The sequence below is a fragment of the Macrotis lagotis genome, chromosome X, assembly GCF_037893015.1.
Source record: "Macrotis lagotis isolate mMagLag1 chromosome X, bilby.v1.9.chrom.fasta, whole genome shotgun sequence".
Taxonomy (NCBI): domain Eukaryota; kingdom Metazoa; phylum Chordata; class Mammalia; order Peramelemorphia; family Peramelidae; genus Macrotis; species Macrotis lagotis.
In genome coordinates this window covers 424,049,776-424,076,484 of record NC_133666.1, presented here as the reverse complement: position 1 = coordinate 424,076,484, position 26,709 = coordinate 424,049,776, and the positions used below count along the sequence as shown (strand labels likewise).

Below are 26,709 nucleotides of genomic sequence, written 5' to 3'. Positions count from 1 at the left end.
ACTTGTGTGATTCTGGGCAAGTCACTTAACCCTGTTTTCCTCACTTTCTTCATTTCTAAAATGAGCTGGAGAAGGAAATGGCAACACACTTCAGTATCTTTGCCATGAAAAATTCCAATGTCTGCTGATGATACATACATAGGAACGAGAAGGGGCAGTCATTCCTTAGGCACAGGCTTCTGCTGTCACGTCTCATTTCCTTATTCCCTTCTGGGAAGAGTGTGCATGTAAGTGTCGTCTCTGCTCATTTTGCATTTTGAGTGAGCCCCATGGATGGAATATGGAAAAGACAAGTCAGGTTCATTTGATAGCCAGTGACACTATATTACCTCAATATTTATGATTTGGTCAATCTTTCTATTTGACATGTGGTCTCTCATTTTTGAATATGAACTTTTAAAGTCGGATCTGAATTTGTTCAGACAATTTTTTGAGCACTGTGAAACAGCAATTGAATTGTAAGACTTTGTTGCAGCAATTCCAATTAGAAGTAATTGTTGAAAGCTGTGTTAGAATGTGGTGGAAGCCTACTATGTTCTCTAGTCTTTTGTTAGAATTTTTTCCTTAGTTTCTGCCTTCATTCCTTAACTAAATAAATAGGTCCTAAAAGTAGCATAATAAATAACTGTAATATAGGAGTGATATTATGCTTTGTTCTTAATTAACTTTGCAACTGAAGAAATTGGAACATTAGTCTGTCCATCCTCCCCCTTTTTTTGAAAGAGGAGGGGCTGATTATTTTCTTTTTTCCTTTTGTTCACTATAATATTCTTTCTGGGCAGCTAGATGGCAAAGTAGATAGAATGTCAGCCTTGGACACATCTTCCCAAGTTCAAATCCCAGTTCACACATTTAAATGTTGTGTGACTCTGGGCAAGTCACTTAACCCTGTTTGCCTCAGTTTCTTCATTTCTAAAATGAGCTGGAGAAGGAAATAGCAAAATACTTCAGTATCTTTGCAAATGGGATCAGGAAGAGGCTGATGTGAAGACAATGTCTCTCTAGCATCTAGCTTAGTGCTTGGTAAAAATGAGGTACTTAAGTAAATGCTTCTTGATTGAATGTAGGACATTTCCTATGAATTTTTTTTTGTTTTTTTGGTTCAAAGTAGACCCTTTTCCATTTTGTGTTGTATATTACCTTTATTTTCCCAAATTCTTAACAATTGTTAGTAGAGATTCCAAATTATATAATAGACAACATAAAGGAGAAACAAGAGGAGAGAAGAAATATAAATACATGAAGATAAAGGTTTGTCAGGATGGTTGTGAAAGGCTAAGACTTTACATATCTTAAGGAGGTAGCATCTATTCAAAGACTTCTATACCACTATTGGAGGGCCATTGATTTTCAAATATTTGTATCTTGTCATTTTATTAAGGGTATTCTAGAACATTCCTTATTCTTGTCCACAAAAAATGTTGGGGTAGGGGGAATGTATGGAAGGAACTTTCATAGTTTGTTTTGCAGGTGTCACCAACAAACCTGCCCTATACAAAGGTTTGAATCTTATTTCTGGGATGGGAGGCAGTCCTCCTTTTCTAGAAGAAGTACTTAGAATTGTGTGGTTAGATTTATTTGAAACCCATCTGTTTCATACTGATGGATGTTGTTCTTGTGCTATTATTCTGGGAGAAGAGGAAAAGAGACTAATTTTCTCTGTTTCAAAAGGTACTAGGTTACACAAGTTGAAAAAGGATAAATGGTTAGGGATGTAGGTATGGGGACACCTATGGAAATACAGTCTGGACTTCAGCCAACCCTACAGCCTTTTGACCAACCCCCCCAACTGTAGCCAACAGCTGCTTCATTCACTTTGAATCCTTCTTTAAGTCACCTATAGATTTGCATAAGGGAAAGAGTCATTAAGAATAGGATGTCTACCTGATATCTTTCCTCTCCTGTCCACCCAAAGAGAAGCATGTCAAGATTGGACTTAGACCTTTGAAAAGAAAAATATCTATCCATTCCTAGAATATGAAAAAAACCCCAACCATACAATAGACATATTATTTCAGCTAGATAAATTAGATAAAGCTAAATATTAGTCTAGGTAGTATGATGCATATTTTAAAGGTCTTCAGAAATTGTGTAAAATTGCATTAGTTTTTTTCATTTAAATAACAAATATTTGGATTTTTGAGTGACATCTTTCTTAGAGTTCATTTTTCAGTCCTTCTTGACTCGTCCTCTGAAGCAATTCATTAAATCAAGGATTTTCAAGTATTCACATATAAGCAATCCAGTCTTGGTTGGCAAAATGCTAAAGGAAATATAAAGACAGAATTTGTTACATTTGTTACATTTTCTTGTTACACTTCAACATGTTACTTTTTTCACATCAGTTGAATTTTCTGTCATTTTCTGAAGTTCTACTTTGCCTAAATTCACACATAATGAAAAATTTCTCTCTGAGGAGCTTATGTATTCATTTTCTTAGAGCTGGTTTCCTACATATCTCAGATCTACTGGGGATTTCTAGATTAGTAGGTCAAGTCATCAGGTAAAGAAGTGTTGCAATGGATAGAGTTCTGGGTCTGAAGTCAGGATTAACTGAATTCAAAGCCAGCCTTAGAAATTTACTAGCTGTGTGATTCTGGGCAAGAAATTTAACTCAATTTCCCTCAGCTTCCCTATTTGTAAAATATACTGGAAAAGGAAATGGCAAACCATTCTGTCAAGGAAACCCCAAATGGATCATGAAGAGTCAGATACAAGTGAAATTATTCAACAATTGCAGCAGGAGCAGTAGCAACAGCAACAACAAGAAGCCAAGACAATCATTGTGTTAACAATTCAAAGGCTATGTGTTTAGTGAATAAAGTGCTTCAATTAGAGTTAGGAGTCCCACCTTTATACTTTCTAGATATGTGACCATGGGCAAGTCACTTAATCTCTCTGAAACTAATTTTTATTCTCTGTAAAATGATGTAATAATGCAATTAAGTACCTACTACATAAATTCATGAGATTGGTAGGAGCCTCAAATGAATTAATGTATGTGAAGCACTTTGTAAAATTAAAAGCTACTACATAACGAGTATTGATATTATTATTTTAAGATCCCTGTCCATCATACTATTCATTCAGTGGCTTTAAAGGGGCCTATATCTTTTCCTTTGCACCTTGACCTTACTATTCTCACTATGCATGAGAACATTATTTGGTGTTTATAGAGAAGGCAGCTGTAGGCTATTTTTTCAAAGCACAATTTTAAATAAGGTTAATTAAATATTTTTTAAGTACACTTACAGATAGACATATTTAAAAGGAAATTTAAAAAGTATCAGTTCTATTTTTCCTATATAGTTTCTTAAGAAAGATTTGATCTGGTCTAAATCATTACCAAAAAAGTCCTTCTAAATTCTGAGGTAAGAAAAATTGTTGAATCATTTTGTCAGCATGAATAGCTCCCTTCACAAACACAGACAGAAGGTAAAAATGTAAAGAAACAGTATTGTGCAGGAAAGAATTCTGAATTTTAAGATAGAGGTTCATAAGATGTCAAAGATTTCTAAGAAAATATTTCAGTGAAAAGTAAAGTAATTTTTATAATGCTCTTATGGAGTTCTAAGGATCTTTGAATATGCAATCCTTGGGGAGTTTCTAAAATGTGACTATATTAAGCCCATCTATAGGAACTTCAAAAAGATACCAAGTCCTTTATTCACATCAGTTGATGTTATAGAATATAGCAACATGTTTATTTCAGGAAAGAATTCATTTCCTGGAAGCAAATTAAGTATGAGATGATTTAAGAGATGATTTAAATTAGATACTGATAAGAAAGCCATCATCAGCATCATAATATATGATGATTTAAATCCAATAATTGAGACAGTGGTTCCCAAATATTTTGATAGATTACTCTGGTGGGACAACATTACTTTCAGATTAATAATCTACTCATTGCCAGTTGGTTAATGAATAGAGTGCTTCATTCAGAGTTAGGAGTCCCTTTCTAGATGTGTGACCATAGGCAAGTCACTTAATCTCTCTGAAATTCACTTTTCTTCTCTTCCAAAATGTCCCTTCTGATGTAAGAATCTTTGACTTATCAGAGAATGTTGACACAACAGAGAATGTTGAGGTACAAATAAATGAGTGGAGATAAAAGAGTTCTGGGTATTACATGAAGAGGTATAAGGGAGAAGGATCACAGGTTAGATGTAATTTCTTCTACCTAAAAAATTCTGTACCTCTCCCTCTCTTCATAGTCCCCCTTTTCTGGAATGCAAGCATTAATTGCCCTCATACAGGTTCATAGGATTCAATTGATTGGTTTTTTTTTATTCTATAATGGTAGTGATAGAGACAGCATTACTCTCACTACTCAATGTTTATATTCTATTTATCCAATTTCTAGCAGAGTCACTCAGAATAAACAGATTTATTCTTTCTTTTGTCCCTAATATATATATATATATATATATATACATATATATATATGTATATATATATATATATACATATATATATATGTATATATATATATATATTTAGTTTTTGCAAGGCAATGGGATTAAGTGACTTGTCCCAGGTCACTCAGCTAGATAATTGTTAAGTGTCTGAGGTCACATTTGAACTCAGGTACTCTTCACTCCAGGGACAGTGCTCTATCCACTGCACCATCTAGCTGCCTCTTTTGTCCCTATTATCAAGAAAACTCACCTAGACACTAGAAATGCTGTAGCCTTGCATCATAGAATAGTCTGCAGATCCTCAAAAGACTACTTGAGGTCTATTATTACTATTTCACAGAATCATATGTTTGAGAACTTGAAGGGACTTTTAATAGTCATTTAGCTCATTTAATCCTTTCATTTTATAGATGAAGAAACTGAGACCCTAAGCGATTAAATTAAGTTTTTCTAAGTAGAACAGACAGTTGAATCTAGGCAATCTGAATGAAAATCTACAGTTCTTTTTATTTCATCACTGGAAATTAGTACAGTTGAATACCATTTAGAAAGAAAGGTAAGCTTATTTTTTTTCTTAATTTTTTCTTTCTTTTTCTCTCCTCTTTCCTTCCTTTCTACTCTCTCTCTCTCTCCCCAAGTTTTCTTGCACAAAATGACTAACAGGGAAATGAGTTTCATGATTGCACATGCATAACCTATATCAGATTGCTTATAGTTTTAGTGAGGAAGGAGAGGAGGGAAAGAAGGATAGAATTTGGAACTCAAAACTTAAAAGAATAAATGTTAAAATTATTTTTACAAATAATTGGGGAGAAATAAAATATTATTAAAGCCTAAAGAAAGAAGAAAGACAGGTCAAACTAAGAATGGGTAATATAGTAGAAAGAATAATGGACTTGGAGGAAGTTCCAGATCTATTTTTCACCAGCTGTATAACCATTGGCAAGCCATAATATCTCTTAAACTTGAGAGTTTTAGCATCTTGAAAACAAAGATGGATAAACATGATCTGTCTGATGCAAGTCAGGATTGTTGTCAAGATCAAAAGGGAAATACTCAAAAAATGTTTTGTAAACAAAAATGTTTCAGATGAGAGGCATTACAATCATCATTATGATGATGATGGCTTTCTTATCAATATCTAATCTTTGAAGCTTCAGAGATAAAAGCAATCAGTTGAGGTTCCCCTCAGAAAGAACTCCAAAAAAGTAGTTGGCCAACCTCCACGTGGACCTCACAGGCTGTTCAGACTATTGCTACTGTGTATATGGCTGTTCTACTTGCCCCCTTCCCCCCCAAAAAAAGTAAAAATTTAGGAAAACAGTAGAGCAGAAAGACTCCTGAATTTCAAGTCACAGGAGCTGAATTTGAATACCAGCTTATGCTATGTGGCTGTTCCAGGAAAAAAAAGGGTAAAAAATTAAGAAAACAGTAGTACAGAAAGTCTCCAGAATTTCAAGTCATAGGACTGAGTTTGAATTCCAGCTATACCACTTATGACATGTGTGACCTTGGACAAGTTAGTTAAACTAGCTGGGCCTCATTGTAAAATAAGGATATTGGAATATATTTCTTATTAAGTCCCTTCTAGTTCTCAGTCTATGATCCTATGATTCTTTAAGGGACATGCCAGACTGAAGTTAAAACTTCAATAGACTGAAATCTGAGGAGAGGAGGGAGTAAAGAAGTCTTTTAGTTTTCTAGATGTTTTAAACTTTTTTTGAGGAAGAGAAACTTATCTGTCTAGTATTTTAGGTTTTTAATCATTTAGTTTTTTTTCACACATTGAACTATCTAAACACCTAATTCACTGTCCAATGTTATCTCAGAAAACTTAGAGAACACAGCTTCTTTTGTTTAAGGCAGATGTTTTTGAGAAAAATCTAAAGAACTGTCATTTACTCAGAGCCCAATATCCAACTTGCATTTTAAGTTATCTATTATCATTGTTTGCCAGAAAATAACTCCATTTAAAACTTCATTGTGTTGTGTCAATGGATCAGTAAGTCTGTCAATTTCTATCTCTTAACTCTTAGTCTGCCTCCATGATACTGAAATACTGAGCATGTTTAGAAAACTTCAGCTACCACCCTGGAGGGAGTGCAATATTATTGCCCAAATCCCTTGTCCCTAAGCATAAACTCTTTTCCTTAATTCTAGAAATAATAATTTAAAAAAAGTATAACAGTGGACCTTATTAACAAACCTAAAATTTTATAACATTACCAGTAAAATGTAAACTTGATGTGGACAAGTGATCAACATGTTAGTTGAGTAAAAGATATAAAAAACAGGAAACAGAGATTGGTTTACCTTTTTAAAATCATTACCCAGTACAGAAATCTTGGCAAAAAGAGGTAAACTTGATTTTCCAGAATTGCGTTTATTATCTTATTGGCTACATAATCAGGCTCTAAAAGTGGCAACAGCCGAGGACTTCTGGAAAATGGAAACAGTAACATATGAATTAGTCAAAGTGATTTTTATGTTAAATTAAGAAAAGAATACTGGTTAATAATGATGACTATAACAGCAACAATAATAATGATTAACATTTATATGGCACTTACTTTATAAAGCCAGGCACTGTGTTAAGTGCTTTATAAACATCTCATTTGATTATTACAACATCAAAGCTAAGTGACTTGCTGAGGTTACATACCTAATGTCTTTCTGATCCTACACCCCACACTGTGCTATTTTCCTCAGTACCTTATTAAACAAAGATAAAACTCCTATGTAACTTATTAAGATATCAACCATATACTTATTTCACATACCTACTCCAAGTCTCTCCCTCATATAATCTGTCCTCCACACAGCTGCCCAAGGAATATTCCTAAAATTCAGATCTGACCACATCACTCCCTTGTTTATTAATGCCATGGCCCATTTGAGGTTTTCTTGGCAGAGATACTGGAGAGGTTTGCTGTTTCCTTCTCCAGTTAATTTTACAGTTGAAGAAACTGAGACAAACAGGGGTTAAGGGTCTTGCCAAGTATCTGAGGTGGGATTTGAACTTAGGAAGATGAGTCTTTCTCCATGTCTAATAATTCAATTTTTTTGTATGGGTTGTTTCCCCAGTCTGGAATCTACTTCCTTCTTATAACTGTTTTTTAGAACTCCCAGTTCCTTTCAAAATTTTGTTCCAGTGCTTTCTTCTAAAAGAAGACTTGTTTCTCCAGTGGCTAGAACCTCCCCACCAAATAACCTTGTATTTACCTTATACTTATATGTGTATATGTTACCTTCCTGACAAAATATAAGTTCCTTGAGAGCAGGCACTGCACAATTTTGTGGTTGATTATCTAGCATTTAGCAAAATGTTTGGCATATGACAGATAACTTCATAAATGTTTATTGGTAAGATGGATGTTCCCAGCTTTTCCATATCTGTGCTTATTCTCTGCAAAACTACGATAAAACAGAATTTGAATTGGAAAAATAAAAATGCTCAATAGTGAGATCTTGGGAAATTAGAAAGTAAAACCAGTCTTAAGCCAGTGATCCAGATTCTATAACTAAATTGTGATGGCTAAAATTGTTAGCTGAAAGGGGTGCCTGCTACCTTCATAGATCTGACAATATTTATGCTACTCTTATCCAATTCATTTGATAAGTATTTATGGAGCATCAATTACATGGCAGGGATTGTGCTAGTGCTGAATATTCACATACAAAAATGAAATCATTAAATACAAGGAGTTTCAATTTGTTGGAGGATGGAGGAAATAATACAAAGAAGAAAAAATGCAACATAAATTATTTATAGGGAGTAGAGCTCTCGCAAATGAGAAGAATCAGGAATGGCATCATGTCCAAGGTTGTCACCAGGTGAGCTAAGTATGTCTTAAAGGAATCTTGGTAGAGTGAAGAGGAGAAACAAGAAAGACAATACAGGGAACAGCAAGTGGGCCAGTTTAGCTTAAGCTGGGTATGGTGAAGTGAAATAACATATGATAAACTATGCAAAGTTGATGAAACCAAATTATGAAGGGCTTTAGAAGCAAACAATTCTTGTTTAATCCTGACAACAGAGAGGTTCTGAGGATTCTTGGACAGTCATTCTTGAGGAAGACCATGACATCATGGAGGTGATGCTTGTTATGCTTTAGAAACATCACTTCAGCAACTATTTGAAGGATGGATTAGAGAGGGAAGAGGTCTGGAAGTATCTGCATAGAGGTGATAATTGAACTCAAGGGAGTGAATGACATAATCAAGGGAGAGGATGAAGAGAGAAAGGAAAATATTCTTGTGTGGGTGGGAGTAGGAAGGAGAAGATAGGTTGGGATACTGAGAGTGAAATAAGGGGATGGGATGTCATGAAAGTTCAGTGAGAATATGAACAGAAATATTTATAGCAACTCTTTTTGTTTTGACAAAGACCTGGAAACTAAGGAAATATCCTTAAATCAAGTTATGGCATATGAATGTTATGGAATACTATTGTGCCACCCGAAATGATGAAAAGAATGATTTCAGTCAAACCTGGGAGCTGCAAGTGAAGAGAGCAGAACCAGCAGAACAATTTATATAGTAACAATAAAATTGTAAAGAAAAAAATCTGAGAACTATGATCAGTATAATTATTGTCAATGATATTAAAGGATTGATTATGAAATATACTAACTGCCTCCTGATAGAGGTGATAATATGGAATAAAAATTTTTTTTAGGTTTTTTTTTTGCAAGGCAAATGGGGTTAAGTGGTTTGCCCAAGGTCACATAGCTAGGTATTATTAAGTGTCTGAGCCCAGGTTTGAACTCAGGTACTCCTGACTCCAGAGCCAGTGCTCTATCCACTGTGCAACCTAGAATAAGATTTTTTTTGACATGAACAGTATAGGAATTTGTTTTGCTTGGCTATCCAAGTGTTATTCTTTTTTTCTTTTTCATGTGTATGGTGTGTGTGTGTGTGTGTGTGTGTGTGTGTGTGTGTGTGTGTGTGTGTGTTAGAGGAGAAGGTGGAGAAAAGAGATTAAAAAAATTAAATATTTTTTTTAAAAAGACTTTTTGGGGGGCAAGAAAAAGGGAACAGTAAGTGAAAAGTTACCAAGAATTACACAAATACCAATGGTTAGTTGACAGTTAGCTGAAAACCCCTTCCCCAAGATTTAAACATTAAATTTCATACTGATTCACAAAATGAGAGATGGAGGGAACCTAAAAGGTCATCTAGTGTAGCTTTTTACTCAGTGCATGAATCATCTCTGTAATATCCTTGACAAATGTTCCTTTAGGCACCATTTGAAAATTTTCAGTGAGAGAATTCCCAACTTCACAAGGCAGTCATTTCCATTATTGTGAAGTTCTAATAGCTAGATAATTCTTCCTCAAATTGAGCTTAAATAGCACTACAACTTCCAAACACTCATCCTAGTACTACCCTCTGGGACTTTTTAAAACATGTATTCTATTTTATTTCAATATGACAGTATTTTAAAGACATTTGTCATATCTCCTTTAGCATTGTCTGTTTCTAGCCTATCCATTTCCCCTGCCTCTGATGGATCATTCTATCCAGTGGAGAAAAAGAACACTAACCTTATATTCAGTGTCTGGGTTCATATCTCACTTCCTTTGCTCATTCCTTGTATGATACTGGACAAGTCATCTCTACTCTTTGTACTTCACTATCCTCATCTACAAAATAAGAAGGTTGGACTTTGAAAATTCCTCTTAGTTCTAGATCTATGACTTTATGATCCTAATTATAGAATCTAGATTGATTCCAGTTTGCTAATGTCCATCATAAAATATAGCACCTAGAATTAAGGCAACCTTAGAATCGGGAAGACCTGGGTTCAAAAACTTGACTTCTGAAACCTGTTTGTTTTGTGGTTCTGCGTAGGTCCCTTAACATTTTAGTGCCTCAGCATGGCTAGCTAAGTAGCACAGTTGATTGAGCACTGTCCTTGGAGATAGGAGGACCAGAGTTCAAATCAGCCTCAGATATTTGATACTTACTAGCTGTATGACTTTGGGCAAGACCTTGTCTTTAAACCAGATTGCCTCTAATCCAGGGCCATCTCCAGTTATCCTGATCCATATCTGACCACTAGACTCAGGAGGAGAAATTGAAGCTGGTGATTTAGCACAGCCTTCCCTCACTCAAATCCAATTCATGTGCTTGTCATGGTCTTCTTTGAGAACAAAAATCATCAGTGCCTCAGCATACTCTCTAAGACTATAACTTATAATACCATTAACTAATATTGGTAGAGGAGTTTTTCACTTAAATTTTTCTATAGCACTGAAATTTTAGGACAGGATAAAAATGCAAATGGAAGTCAATGCAAAATACCTTAGGAAAATACTGGCTTTCTTGTTCTAGAAGATAAAGAGCCTTTATTTTTATAACAACTGATCAAACTGCTTGACTGATACTGAAAATTAAGATTTAAAAAAAAGAAAGAAAGGACAAAAAGTAAAGAAAATAAGACAAAGTCAAATTTCCTTCAGGTTCTTTCCCACCCAGGAAGTCACCCAAGATAGCCTTAAACCATTATAAAAAGTTTTCAAAAGTCAATTTTGAGGAAAAAGGGAAGGGAGGTTGAGAGGGAAGTAGAAACATTTCTAGGCCAATTACTCTTTATCCCCAAAACGAGGACTGTTTCCATTTTATTACAAATTTTGTTTTTAAAAAAAGTACTCACCCAGAAACGCAACCATCAAACATTCCGGTTTTTATAAAAAATGGACAAACAATGGTTGTTTGAATCCCTGTTTTTCCACTGGCGAATGTTTCTAAAAACATGGACTCAGCAAATCCAGTGGCTGCAAATTTACTCGCACAATAATCTGCAAGCAGAAAAGTTATATATACTTAAAATATAATTTAAGGAACATTTTAAACTGCACAAAATATAAGTTCATATTAAATACAAACATTGAAAGGGTGTGTTCTTTATTTTTCAGTTGTTTTTATATCAGTCAAGTGAATTAGCACTGTCTCCAATGGGGAAATCAGAAAGGACAGGGGATAAGGGATATGACAGATGAAAAAATTACCTTTGGGTGAATGAATTAGGAATAGGGTAACTGAAGATTCCAAGATGAGAAAAGTGGCAGCAAAACTCTAGGTTGGGGGGCAGGTCTGTGGTGCAGTGGATAGAGTACCAGCCCTGGAATCAGGAGTACCTGAGTTCAAATCCGGCCTCAGACACTACCTAGCTGTGTGGCCTTGGGCAAGCCACTTAACCCTATTTGCCTTGCAAAAATAACTAACCCCCCCCCCCCCCAAACTCTAGGTTGCTACCAATGCTTCATCTTTGCTAGACTCCCTTCCTTAATCTATTGGCTCAGGCCATAAATACCTTGTATTCTAAAGGATCTAGATCAAAATGGTGTCCTAGTAGTCTCAACCTCTGTCTCCTATCTTATGAGGGAAAATGATTGGACTTTTGACTTCAAGTCAAGTCTTGACTTAATGTCCTTTATGAGGAATAGCAATTGGACTTGTGATAGGGAACTTCCTAGTTAGGGAAGTCTTTCTACCACTCTAGGTGAGTACCTTCTCTGCAATGAATAAATTTGAATTACCTAGAATTGTTGTGATGTTTTGACATGCTTGTGAAATACATTTAAGTGAGGCACAAAATTATCAGACTCATCCTCTCTTCCAGAGTCATTAAAGTCTGGTGGTAAGACAAAAGTCAAGATGCTAAGGATGAACTTGGTGTCTTTGAAGTATGACCAAACTCTAATCACTCACAGTACCTACTTCGATTACCCATAATCATTGGAACAAATTCTTTTCATCTATATGTTCTACCAGGGGAAGTCTTCACATGCTTGGGGTAGGCATCTCACTAATTCACTGATGGGTTTGAGGACTGTCAGTTAATCTCAACCCAGTTTAGCCCATCTGCCAGGATGGTTTTTCTGTGATGTGGCCTCAGCACATACAACAACTTCTTGGAGTCACAGGTGAGAGTTAGGTGAAGGTGAATACCAAAAGTGAACCAACTGCACTGAAATAAGCCCTCACACATGTGGCTTGACCAGAGTAGCATACAGTCAGTCCATGGCAGGGGCAAGACTTGAATCCAGGTCTTTCTGGCTCTAAAACACATCTCTTCATTTACAAGTCATGGTGTCTCTCATTTCTTATGTAGAATTTATTAGCTATGATGCTCCAAAACTCTTGATGGTAGTCATATTATTCCCTTTGTTATAAATATGTGAAATCTCATTTCACTTGATGGAGAAGGTTTTGATGAGAATAGCCTAGATGGTTTTCATAGTTTTTCTAAACTCTGCAGTCCTATTCCTTCTGGAGTGAAAAGGGAATGCTTTTGTTTGTAGTATATGGCTAGAATACAGATGGAGTGTAAGGGGTGTTCAGGAAGATTAGCATCTCTGGCATGAGGGCTCCCTGAACTCTTTTCAGGGCTGCTCATCTACCTTTGTTGTCTACTTGTTCACCCGATTCTCACCTATGACTTAAGAAGCTATAGCATGTGCATCAGACACACCTCCAGTAAAACCACTTCAGCAGATGGGCTAAACCATCTTTATTCAGAATAAAATAGATATGATTTCAGACAAAGGGATGTGGGTTTGCAGATTAGAAGTTAGCGCTACCAGGAGGCTAAACCTTCTAGTTGAATTATGAAACATATTTGTGAAGAAGTTTTTTTTCCCCTTTTTTTGGTATGTCAAGGAATACTCCATATGCTGGGGAACTTGACTGTTTTTTGAATGTTTGGAAAGTAACCTTATTTAATGTATTCTGATGACAAGGATACAGTGTAGAAATCTGTGATATATGTGTAGGGAAGGGGGGGGGGCTGATTGATTGTGACCCCCCCAATCCAGATTTTGAAGTGGATTCACTTAGAGATCTAATTAGGTAAAACAACTATTTTAGATCATAGAACTTTTAATCAATTTTCTTTTTTTTTATATATCAGATGATCAGCAAAAGGAAATGCTACTTGGTAAATGTCATATTCTTGCAGCCAAGGAAGCTAAGATGTCAGGTGACAGAGTTGTGCAGGCAAAGGGGAGACTTCTCAGTATGGCCTGAAGTTGGACCCTTTTGACTTGATTTCCCCCAAATGACATTTGGATAATGTCTCACCTGGAAGAATAAATCTGACCTAAGACATTTGACTTCCCACATAACCTCTGCCTTGACACTGATATTCAATACTACAAGGGAATTTTCCTTTGATGTCCTGGATCTTTATGGCTATTAAGCAAACCAGAAAAAGAAATTTTAGATGAATTGGATCTAATAGCGAGAGATAGATTAGGTATGTTAGGTGTGTGGCTCTGACACCTGCTATCAGCTACATATTAAGATAGGAATTAAGTTTCTTTAATTTTTATTTAGAAGGGATATTTAGGAAAGAAGAAGGGGAAACTCTTAGTTTTAAGGTCTTAGTTTTAAGACTTAGTTTAAGGAAAGGAATGTGAGTCAGAAAAGTATATCAGGAAAAGGAAAATCTATGGTATATTTGTGAATATTTTGGAAAAAAATTCATTTTGGTTAAGGATGTTTGAGCCATTATTGTAATAAGAGCAAAGACTAAGATTGTTTTATTTTTAAACCATATGCTGGGTACTCTGAACTAAGGTGATTGTTGAATGTATATGTTACAAGCTTAAGTCAGTATGATAATTCTCATTGGGAGTTTGTTCATATAGTAAAACACTAATGAAAGTTTATTGTGTTAAAGTGAAGTATGTGCATCAATATGGCAATAGGCAAAATGTAAATTGCAATAAGCTCCAAAATCTCATTGTCTTGTGATGAAAATATGTGTTTTGATCTGAATAAGCAGCTTCTTTACCAGAAGACAGGGTCTCATCAAGTTACCTGAGCTGGAGAGGACTTTTTGGAACAGATTCAGAAGATGCAGAAGGATATCAGATGTCTCCAGGAGAGAAGAGAAGAGAGGAGAGACACTGGGCAAGTTTAACTCTACCATCTCTCACCTATGTATACATGTATAGTCAGGGGAGCTGTATTTGTGATCTCCCTTTGATTCTGTAAGTGTGACACCACTACTTATGCCCTTCTCCTTATGAAAAGGGGAGGAGAGGCAGGGTGAAGATGTTCTCCATTGAAATAAAAAGGAGGGAGATAATTGGGTGGCATGATTATATCCTACATGAGTCTGTATATCCTATCTAGCTGGACTGTACAACTTAAAGAGATACGTGGACTGAGAGTCATGTGAGATGTAATGATGGTACCTGGATCCCTTATAAAGATGCACAAATTGGGGATTTGTTAAGGGAAATTATGAGTATGAGTTAATGTGGACTTGCAAGGAAAATGTGGAATTGACAGAAATTTGAAGAAATCTCATCAAAATGAAGAGGAGGGATTGAATGGGAGAAAGTCTGATATTTCTTCAAGAGAATACTATAGATTAGAATAAACTGAGCTATGGGTTATGTTTCTTCTTTCCCTCCTCCCCTGGCAAATAACTTTTGATGATATATCAATGAACGTTATCATGACTGGAATGTAAAGAGCAAATTGACTTTGCTCCATATCTACTGAATCTGGATATCCATACATTCCTCAGAGCTGGAGGAAAAACATGTCACTGTTGGATTATATGCTTTTCTTTAAATTAGTTTATGTGCTTAGATTGTGAAGACCACATTCTTAACTAATGAGGATGGGTCAGTAGGGGGCATCATGTTAGGAATCATATATATCGTTCCTGTTGTTCATGTCTTGTCTTGTTTCCTCACGCTCCCATCTGCATAGTTGAGTTGAAGCCTGCTTCTTGTGAATTGAATAAATACTTTTTCTCTTCATACCTTGAGAAACCTCTGAAATTTATTTAAGGTGGGGTTATATATCACACACAATGAGGACCCAGTGAATGAAATATCAGATTAGAATTATTTACTCTATAATATAAATGTAGTTTAATATTCAGTAGACCATTTATTTATTTGTTGTATGGTCATTTGTTCTTTATTTAGAGAAAGGGAGCAAAGATGGTGTTATGATTGTGGTAAATTTGTATAGTTCATTAAAAACAAAATAACTCCCCAACATAAACAATCTATTAACAGTTTCAAGCCAATCCCTGGAGACAGTTTAGTTTCACTAAATCTCAAAGTCTGAAAGGATACTGCAAAGCTGTATAATTCAACCTGCATTTGAACTAGAACCTCTTCTGCCATATACTCAATAAGTGGTCATCTGGTCTTTGCTTTAAGACCTCTAGTGATGAGGATGCCATGCCATTTTTGAAAAGCTATAATTAAGAAGTTTTACCATTTGTGAAAGCACAAAACTTTATGGGCCATGTTTTGGTTTCTTACCAAAGCAATCATGTTAAAGGTAAAGGTTAATCCAAGTTTAAAATTCAATTTTATTTGAACATATCTAATAGATTAATAATTGTATCTACATACCAGATGGATGTTCAAAGAATTAGGAAGAGTTCTAATTCCAATTTTGCTATAGGTTTCATTTCTTAATTTTTTTCCTTGTGAAATTGGGTCCATATTTTGCACCATACTATTATGTAACTCTAAATTAGGGTTTGTAAAGGACAGTGTAATGCAAAATATTACATAACATTGATGGTTTAATCTATATAGTACTTACCTGATAGTTTACTCACACCAACTAATCCAGCTGAACTTGAAATGCAAACCAAGTGTCCATGGTTATTAGCAATCATAGCAGGAAGGAAGGCTTTGTAAGTCTATGAGGCATAGTAAAATAAAATATCAGGAATGTTTAATTGAATGTGGAAATATGTTTAACATGATTGTACTTGTAAAACCTATATCTAACTGCTTGCTTTCTTGGGGAGTGGGGAGGGAAGGGAGGGAGGAAGAAAAATTTAGAACTCAAAATCTTATGAAGATTAATACTGAAAATTATCTTTACATGTAATCCAAAAAAATAAAGTACTATTCAGCACAAAAAAGAGAATGTTTAGTTATATACATTTCTCCTTTCACTTCAGTAGATCATGCTGCTATTATGCCAGAAACAGAAAAAGGTATCAAAAATGTTATTGAGGTTACAAAGTATAGATTAAAATACAGACTTTTCTGTAGAAGAGCTTATGATTGAGTATAAAGAATGACATATAGCAAACTAGTAAAATGTGTGTGCATTTACATGCATGTCTATAACATACATAACATATATATGTTATGCATTTACACACAAATGGACTACCTCATTAGCAAACTGGGAAAGAGAATTTAACCAAATTGTAGAGATAAGTTTTGTTTAAGGCCTAGAATAATAAAACCTATTTTAAAAATTAAATAAAGGATATCACATCTAGAAATAATTGAGCTATATGATATTTCTGAACTTTAACAATAAACTTTTAGTTTTAGTTTGATATATTAACACAAATGTCATCTTATTCATTTCTTCTCTGGACTTGGGCAGACTCAAATCTGCAAATGTTAGTTTTCCCTCATAAAAAATCACATCAATGATGATGGATGTTCTAATCAAACTAAAGTTCTGAATTTCAATCTAGTTAAATATTGGCATGAGAGGGTTTTCTGGCAAATTTGTATTAGTAGAGTAATATTTTTAACACTAGAAGTTCTGGATTCCAGTGAAATAGTTCTGGTTCAATGATTCCATACCAGTGAAATCATAGTTCTGATAAAAAAAAAGTATCAAAGATGCTTGAATGGCACTTGGGATGAAGTAATTCTATAATTTAGAACCAATCCCTGACTTGAAAAGTTATGAGACCTTTAGAGAGTTTGAATGCCAGAAAATGAATCATTATTTAAAATACTTGATTGATCTAATTTAAAAAGGGAGCTTGAATACTAAGACAATTTTATAGACACTGTGAGAACACAAAGAAAATCACCCAGATATGTGCTTTGGAGTTCACTTCAAATGACTTTTCCACATTTTCATCTGGAATCTCAAGGAGCTCTTTTCCTGATACAACTCCAGCATTATTAATGAGGATGGTGACATTACCAACTTCTTTTTTAACCTGGATAGGAGAAAACAAAAAGAAGAAATCTGAGTTTCATTTTCCTAGTGTTCTGTGATTTCATTATCTAGTGAATTAGAGTAGATTTAAATAACCTCTGATAAATTTTTACTCTGATTGTTTTACCATGATCTTGAGGTTGCTCTTGTATTTGAAGGCTATTATCAGGAGCATGCATTTCTGGTATGTCATACTGAGCCTGAAAGGTTCTGAGTAAAGACCCAATAGTGGAAAAAAGAATTATTCTGCCTGAGGATCAATCTAGGTAAATTCAGAGTCTCAGCATTAGGAGGATGTTCACCAGAGGATGAACTTTTTCTGTTTGTGGTAACACATGAAAACAAATACTATAGCATTGAATAAGGAATTCTTAGGATCACAAGATCAAAGATCAATAGCTGGGAGGCAGCTTCAGAGGCTATCTGGCCCAACTTCTTCATTTTAGAGAAAACTGAGGTCCAAGGAGTTAAGTTGACTTGCCTAAGGCACACATGGCAGTCATCAGTAGTTGAATATGAGTCCATCTTCTGATTTCAGAACTACTGTTCTCTCTACTGAACCAGGCTGGCAGCCTGCATTGGTGGAGGGAGTACCCATATCAGTTAAATCACAAATCTTTAAACTATTAGTTAAGAAAGAACTTATCAATAGGAAAAATTGCAAGAGACCTCTCTCTACTTTTGTGCTATAGTAATGTTGTGGTATTCAAATGCAAAAGGTAGCATGGTATATGTAGAGGTAGAGAGTCAGTGTGGAAGTGAAGAAGACATGAAATGGGTTCAAATCCTATTTCTGAAAAAAAAAATGCTACCTGTAAGTAAGTGTAAGTCAAATCACCTAAACTCAGTATCTATTTACGCATGTAATTCTGCATAACTCATAGAGAAGTCACTGTTCTGATTTGGTGGAGAAGATTCCAAGTTGATGAAATTATGAGACTTGACTTGACACTGTCACATTTGCCCCCACCAATAATTTATCATATAATCCTTATCTTGATTGATACTCAATCAAGAAGTTGGAGAAAATTGCAAGTTGAAGTTCTGTCATTATCAGAAAGGTCTCCAGTATGAATACATAGTAGTCCTCATGTCTAGACAGCGCTTCCAATAGGTGACTCAGAAACTGAGGGATGAGAACAGACACAGAACACAGTTTGGGTGTAAGGATTATTATGGAAACTAATTGAAACTGCTCTAATCTTTTACTGGAATTCTTGTGCCCTAAGGTTAATCGAAATGGGGCTGACTCAAAACTAATTGAGTCCATATCCTGTAGTAAATTCAGGAGGTTACATTTGATTTGGTGCTATAGAAAGGAGTTAAGATATGTGATTGAATAAAAATTGAACTGATGTTAAGTTTGGGAATATTAGTCCATTTGCATTAAAAAGTAGAAAGGAGGAAGAATAATACTGTTTCTGGAAAAATTCTTTTTGGCTAGATATGATGATGAACCTCTATTATCAATCCCTGCTAAAAGTGAAACTAGTGAATATATTGAAATGCAATGATGTCTTATATCAATGTGAGTCCTTGGAGGAGGGTGAAGAGAGGCTACCAGATTGCTGAAATAAGATTGAACTTGCTTGGCTTGGAAATGGAACAGGATAAAATTCATGTGCTGATCAATAGTGGGATCAGTTCATGAGCAACCAATCACTTCACTTCCAATCTGATGGAGAGATGGGGAGACCCAGTTTAAGAAAGGAATGGACAGGTAAGAAAGGAAACCTTTGTGCCAATCTGGTAAGGGAACCAAACCAATGATTACACCTAGATGGGAGTCAAGCAGTCAAGCTTCCTTTTTATTCTGACCATTAGCAGTGGAGACTGTGGCAGGTTCAATTACTTTAATTTAGCACATTCCTAAAAGTTAGATAAATCCATTTTCATAAATAAAATTATATTTTTGGATGTACATTGGCAAGTGCTTCAGTAATATGGAAAATTCTACCCCACTTCTTCCCTTCTATAAGAATAGATTCAAGTTAGATCTCTTTTTCTCCATTGTGTACAGCAATACAAGTGTCTCTCTGAGGACTTTCCAACTGTCTATAAAGTTCCTACACCCTGCTTCCTACAATGTGGGAGAGTTGAGATTTATGATAAGCAGAAGCACTCTGGGACCCAAAATTTATAGTTTTCTTTCATCTAAGAATCTCAGAGAAAGTAAAAGTGACCATTTGAACCTACAGTGTTCCTGAGTAATGTTTACATGACAAAAATGCTCTTTTTTAAAAGTTTTTTTTGCAAGGCAATGGGGTTAAGTGGCTTGCCCAAGGCCACACAACTAGCTAATTATTCAGTGTCTGAGGATAGATTTGAACTCAGGTACTCCTGCCTCCAGGGCCAGTGCTCTATCCAGTATGCTACCTAGCCGCCCTCAAAATGCTCTTTGAATGTGATTGGCCTCCTTTCACAGATTGTCATTTGATGGAAAGTAAGCAACTATCAAATGTAATTTGAGTTAAGATGCTTCCTTGCATCCACTTTCTCCTATTTTTCTGATTATCCTGAAAAAATAATAAAACCAAAAACGATTCTCATAAGAGTTAGATATAAGGGATACTTACTGCTTAGTGAGGATTTTTCCACCCACATCTATTGTATTAAGCAGGAATTGGTCTGATTGATTGAATAACTCATAGAGGTGAAAGGGACCTTAACAGAAGATCTCTTAAAAAGAAGTATAAACTTTCACCTCAAAGGGCAAAGTCTAAATTAGTGTTGCCAATGGATTATTCAGCTTCAGATTGATTTATAAAAATACAAATTAATATTATCTATTCTGTACTGCATTTTATTTATTTTGCTAAACATTTCCCAATTAATTTTACCAGTGGCAAACTCATGCTCGAGATAGACCTCTTCTTTTACCCCTTGAATGTTCTTTTTACTTTGGTTCTTTAGAGACGGTGATCTATGTGTCATAGTCACAGAACATTATCAAAAGGATACTGAAATGAAAAAGAGGGGCTTCTGTTTTAGCAAGAAGTTTAACGTCATTTGGGGTATTTCACAATATCCCAAATGCTTTCCAACCTACTTTCCTCCTGGAAACTTCTGGACTGAGTTTCACACATCTCAGGTATCCAACTAAACTGTATGTATTAATGGTCCAGATCTACCCAACACATACCAGAATCTTAATGGTATTCAATTCTTCGTCTAATTTGCTTTTCTAGTTTGGACAAACAGTTTGGGCTAAAACAGTGACAGATTATATATTTAATTTAGGATGCTTTACAATATTTCAGGTCTTGTTTAGCATAAAGTCATCTGTAAAGAAGAGCATGTCGAGGACTTCATCTATAAGAATTCCTATTCAATTTGGATTGTACTTGACATAGTCTTTGACAATGAAAAATATCCTTAACAAGAACATTTTTATACCTTCCTTTATTATTTATCAGAAAGTTGTATTTGGTAAAATGTGAGCCTTAAAACATTTCCAGGTTTGTATTTGTAATCAATCACAGCAGCTCCTTATAGGGTCTAGTACAGAATTAGTACTAAATATATGCTATCTGAATAGAATCAAAGTTTTATTTTTTGAGGAGTTTCGTATGATTTTAACTTTTGAGGATGTATGTGTTGTGACATTTTGCTGTAACAAAAAAAACTTCTAATGGTCTATACAGTGGGTATGTGATTTTCTGTAGCTTTCAGTCAAGTATGTTATTATAAAAAGGTCTGTGGTAGAATGTTGTTTGTGAATGACTACCTATTCCATTCTCATATTTTCACAAGGATGATTTAGATTCATGGGTAGTTTATTCTCATGAAGATTTTTTTTAGAGAGGGAAACAGGCCTGTGAGTGGGGAGCTGGAAGCATTTCCTTGATTGCCTTTTCTAAGAAATGTGTAGATTTTTTTTTCTCAAGATCTTGGTATCATCAAGTCTCTTTATTACTTCAAAACTGTCACCTGGTTTTGCTCTTTACACTGCTTCTATTTTTCTTATTTAGAAAAGCAGAAACTATTATGTTAGAGTTCAAACATTAAGTCTAAACATTAATATTGATGGGGAAAAGATTTTGTCATAGAAATATTAATAGAAATTCACTTTTCATATTCTAATAGTTGTTGTTCTTCCCAGTTTTATCTTTAAATGCTCTTGGGAAGCTCTTAGAAGAATTTCCTGCTAATCATTATATAAACTTATTTCTTTATTGTTTGTTGCTATTTTATGAGAAGATCTTTCAGCATCCAACTTTAAAATAATGAAATATTCAATTACCATTCTGAGTCTCAGTTTCCTTATCTGTCAAATTAGGAGATTGGACTAGATTCATGGCTATATTCCTGACTCTCTTCCCATACTTTTTCAATAATAAGCTTATCACCCTGAAAGTTCACTCCTGCCCTGAACTTTTCACACTGGAAATACTCTCCATTCCTGCATTATCTCCCTCAGATACCCAGGACATGTCTTTATTCTTCTCCAGACTGCACTTTTAATTTTCATCCTAGACTTCTATCCTTTCCTTTGAATCCCTTCTAACCCTTTCCCTCAGCTTCCTTTAATATGTTGTATTCCCTCCTTAGAATGTAAACTCCTTGAGGGCAGGGATTATGTTTCTGTTTGAATTTGTATTCTGAGTGTTTAGTACTGTATCTGGAACATAAGAAGCACTTAATCTATGTTTGTTCATTTGACTTCACACAATGAACTCTAAGATTTTACATCCCCTATGATCCTATTTGTTTGCTGGTTGAACCAGTTTCTAAGTTTAGCTTCTTCATTTTTTGGCAATTGAATTACATATCCTTGGGAAATGATGATAATCTATGTAGATGTCTGAACTTTTATTTAATTCTCAATCTTAGCATAAAAAGTTATACTTGCTATAAGTAATGATAATAATAATAATGATATATGTATGTGTATATACATTTATATTTAAAATATATATATACATATAAAAATAAAAAACATAGCTCAAGAGTAAGAAATAAGGAAAAAGATTAGAAGTTTGTATATCATATGGAAGTTTCATGTCTTATCATGAATACTTTCTTCCAAAATTGAATCAGTAGGCAATGGAAAAAGCAAATACAAAAAATATAAAATTAATAATATTCCAACAGGTATAAGATAATAGTTTAACAATGTGGGAATCTTTTTGGAATCAATTGTATATGTATTCACATATGCCATTCTTCTCTATATCCACATTTGTATTTGTCAATTAAGTATATTTTGGTTTAATTTGGAAGATCTTATTGAATTCTTAATAGAACTTTTCTACATCCTCAGAATTTATTTCTTATGCTGGTGCATAAACCACAAATATCTTCTTGGTTCTTCCTTCCTTCCTTCCTTCCTTCCTTCCTTCCTTCCTTCCTTCCTTCCTTCCTTCCTTCCTTCCTCATTGCATGAGCAATGCAACAAGTGTTTCTCATTCCTTTCACATGTATAACAAATTCAAAATTTTAAACTCCTATATTTGCTTTTCTAAGAGAACCAGAGTCATCCTTCCATTTAGCCATGACTTCCTTTTCCCATTTTTAGTGAGACTATCAGGACTGACATTATATTCTTTGCTGGTCAGTAGTCAAAGAATTTACCTTAAGAGTGCCAAGAGTTAAACACCTATGTGTAAATAATTGGACAACTGTACATCTTAGTATTTTCATTCTGTTTTTCTCTCCTTTACCTCCACTATCAACATAGTGGCAATTTTGTCATTTTCATTGTTTGATCGTCATGGCCATGGACAAAGAATTCATCACTAACAGATCAGTTGCTATACATAGCAAGACCAGTCTTTAGACAGAAGACTCAGTATGTTGCTGGGGTAGTATCTGAATACTTTTCTTTTTTGTAGAATCTGCCAAATTTTTTTTTAATTTTTACCTTCAAAAAACAAGGGTCATCTCAACAAAACAAATGAAGCATAAGAGGAAATCTTCATGGAGGATAAATTACAACTCAGTGTAAAAAAGGAATCTATAGAAGAGATATTTTAAGTTATCTTTGAGGAATTGTTGGAGAGTGATGTAAGTTTCAGAAAATGGAATAAAAGAAAACATTGTCTTAATTTCCAGAAAGTAATAAAAGATAAATTCTGAAAACTGGATCAATGAGTAACCTTCACATTGATCCCAGGAAAAATTTTAGACTTGAAATTCAGATGTATGACTTATAAGCACTAGAATGGGAGACAATCATCACTAATCATACTGGTTTTTCTAAGAACAAATCATTTCAAACTAGCCTAAATTCAGTTTTGGAATATTTACTAGATAGATGGAATAGGGAAATGCTATGGATAAAAAATAATTGAATGTTAATAAGGTACATAATTATAATATCCTTTTAGATAATAGTTTAGGTAAATTTGTCACTAGTCACAAGTGATCATTTTAAATGACTTCTGAGTAATGGACTGATGCTAGCCTGGAGCTAAATCTCTAGTGACCACCTGACTCTATTGTGTTCATCATTTTTTTTTTTAGGTTTCTTTCTTTCTTTTTTTTTTTTTGCAAGGCAATGGGGTTACAGTGGCTTGCCCAAGGCCACACAGCTAGGTAATTATTAAGTGTTTGAGGCCGGATTTGAACTCAGGTACTCCTGACTCCTGTGTTCATCATTTTTTATGAATGACTTGGATGAAGACAAATAAGACATCTTTATCAAATTTCCAGACGACAAACATGGCAAACACAACTCATTAGAATGTAAAAAATTCTCAACTGTATGCAGGTCAAGCTAGTCAATTGCCCCGGAAAAGCATAAGGATGGGAGGGAAAGACATAACTTAATAGGCAATTGATGAGAAAATGACCTGGGACTTACATTCAGAAAATATAGCTGACTTCCTCCTAGGGTCCAAAGGAACAAAAAGAATTGTTATTAAAATAATAAATATAACTATGCTGTATTTTATTGTTTTCTAAGCTAAGTAGCAATATAATTTTAAAAAAAATAAAGTAAAATAAGAAGGAACAAAACTTTACCCAATGCCAGTTCTGTAAACACTTAATATCGGTAGTGCTTATATAAACATCAAGAACATATAGCTTATTATCAATAGTGTTATAGATCCATTGTTCTAACTTCTAATCTCTGGAATAAACAAAAAAACTAGAAAACTCACAAAGTAGAAATAGCTAAAATTTTAAGGACAGTTGAAAAAATGCAGCTAATGCAATTCAAATTCCCCTCAGATATTCAATTCTGATCTTTAGTCAATTAGTCAAAAGAAATATTTATTAAGACCTACTACATGTCAGACACTGTACTGAGCTCTATAGCTAAATTTGACTGCAAGAAATGTATAATATAAAGCTAGCCATTTAAATAAAGACAAAACTTACAAAGTATTGGAACCAGCTAGCTACTTGTATATCCTGGTTTCTTCCCACTGGAAATAGAAGTGGCAGAGGAGTGTCCAGGGTAGGCCTGTAAAAAAAGGGATCTTGCCCAGCTAGAACTATGTACTTTTCATTTCAGTAAATCTGGGTGTTATGTTATATAAAAGTGTTGCAAATTAGCCATTTCAAACAATTTTACACTTTTTTCTCACTAAAACTGGTACACAGGAGAAAGGTATAGTACAATGCTGTGTGGAACTATAGAAAGGAGAGAGAGCAAAGTGCCTCATCTAATTATGACACTGGTTTATGGGGCTACTCTTGTTTCCTGTAAATGACCTACCTAGAAATAAAATTGGGCTAAAAGATTTTTGTCTAAAGAAATTATACAAATGCAATTAGAGATATTATTAACACAAAAAAGTGGTGACAAAATAATTAAAGTCATTTTGGAAACTAAAGGCAGGACAATAAGTATGAATTAGATTCCTGAGGGCATAGGTTGTATCATTCATTATTTCACTTTGTTAGGACAGTTAGATGGCACAATGGTTAAAGTGTTGGCCCTGAAGTCTTGAGGACCTGAGTTTAAATCTTGCCTCAGTAGTATGTGACCTTGGAAAGTCACTTTAGGTTGAGTGCCTCACATCCAGGACTATGTCTAGTCATCCTGATTCATATTTGGCTACTGGTCCCAGTTGACTTCAAAGGAGAAAGTGAGACTGATGACTTAGCACAAAAACACTTCTCTCAAATAAATTCACATACTTGTCATGGTATCACCTCCTTGATGTCATGAATTTCTTTGAAAACAGACAAATATCATCATTATCATCATCATCATCATCATCCAATTTTGTATTCCTAGCATATAATACAGTTATCTCTTATATATATCAGGAATAAGGAATGATCTAGAAAATCATCATAAACATTTTTGGTTCTCCTTTCATACCAGAGAAGAAGTATTAATTATTATGATATTAAAAAGTAAAAACATGTTGATATTATACAATACTATACAAATATTTGATGCATTTCTGAGTTTCTATACTTTTTCTCTGCTGTCTACTGGCCTTAGTATAGTGTCTGTGACTTCTGCAAAATTCCCCAAATCTTCCCATTTAATTTCTTAGGATTACCTGTGATATATTAAAACCATGATGTGGAAAGGATAACTGAATAGTGCCTTACATTAAGTAAATGTTTGCCAAAATAATTACTATATTATAGAGAACTATCTCAATGCAAATTTTGGTTAAATCACTATCAATGCAAATTTTGGTTAAATCACTAACTCAAAAGTTGGGTAGTGGGTACAATATTATTATGTAAAGAAATTGAACAATATACAAGACTTACCTGATCTGCTACTCTGTAGATATCTTGCTTTTCACTGCAATTACAGGTATAGCTATATACTCTTGATGCACCAGCTTTCTTGGCCAATTCACAAGTTTCCTGGTTAGCCTCTGTATTGATATCCCAGAGAATGATGATAGCTCCCAGATGGGCAAATCTTAAGGCTAATAATCGTCCAAGTCCACTTCCAGCTCCTGTTATAAGGACTATTTCACCAGCAACATTTTTCTTTGGCTTTGGAATCACAAGGTAAACCAAAGCTTCCAAAAGGCTGAATATAAATTTGCCTCCAAAAATTAAAATTTCCTTCAAGGCTTTCATGTTGGAATGCATATTTCAGCAAATGCCTATAAAAAGAGAGATGAATTTACTGGGTACCATATTTTAGGAAAGACATGAATTGACAAAATGGAATTGAATGTGACATTTTTGGAAGCCCATTGATATACTGGAAAAATGATAAAGTTTCCAAAGGAGAGTGAACCTAATGATAAAAGGATGGGAGATCATGTTTTCTTAAATATTGATTGAAGCAACTAAGGATATTTAGCTAGGAGAAGACTCTGGGGGCAACTTGAATGCTGTCTTCATAGACACATAGAAGAAAGATTAAAATTTGTCATATTGAAAGCAG

At 34.6% G+C, this 26,709-nt stretch overlaps 1 protein-coding gene across 1 annotated transcript in view; it reads right to left on the bottom strand.

Moving 5' to 3' along the window:
• Positions 1-1,136: 1,136 nt before the first annotated feature.
• The window catches only part of SDR16C5 (short chain dehydrogenase/reductase family 16C member 5), a 37,149-nt gene continuing 11,576 nt past the window's right edge, over positions 1,137-26,709 (bottom strand). The window contains exons 2-7 of the mRNA XM_074202870.1: positions 26,076-26,422; positions 17,260-17,391; positions 16,011-16,110; positions 11,080-11,224; positions 6,735-6,860; positions 1,137-2,263 (exon numbers count right to left, since the gene is read on the bottom strand). Of these exons, the coding sequence (XP_074058971.1) occupies positions 2,170-2,263; positions 6,735-6,860; positions 11,080-11,224; positions 16,011-16,110; positions 17,260-17,391; positions 26,076-26,408 (930 nt within the window). The 5' untranslated portion in view covers positions 26,409-26,422 and the 3' untranslated portion in view covers positions 1,137-2,169. The remainder of the gene's footprint in view (positions 2,264-6,734; positions 6,861-11,079; positions 11,225-16,010; positions 16,111-17,259; positions 17,392-26,075; positions 26,423-26,709) is intronic.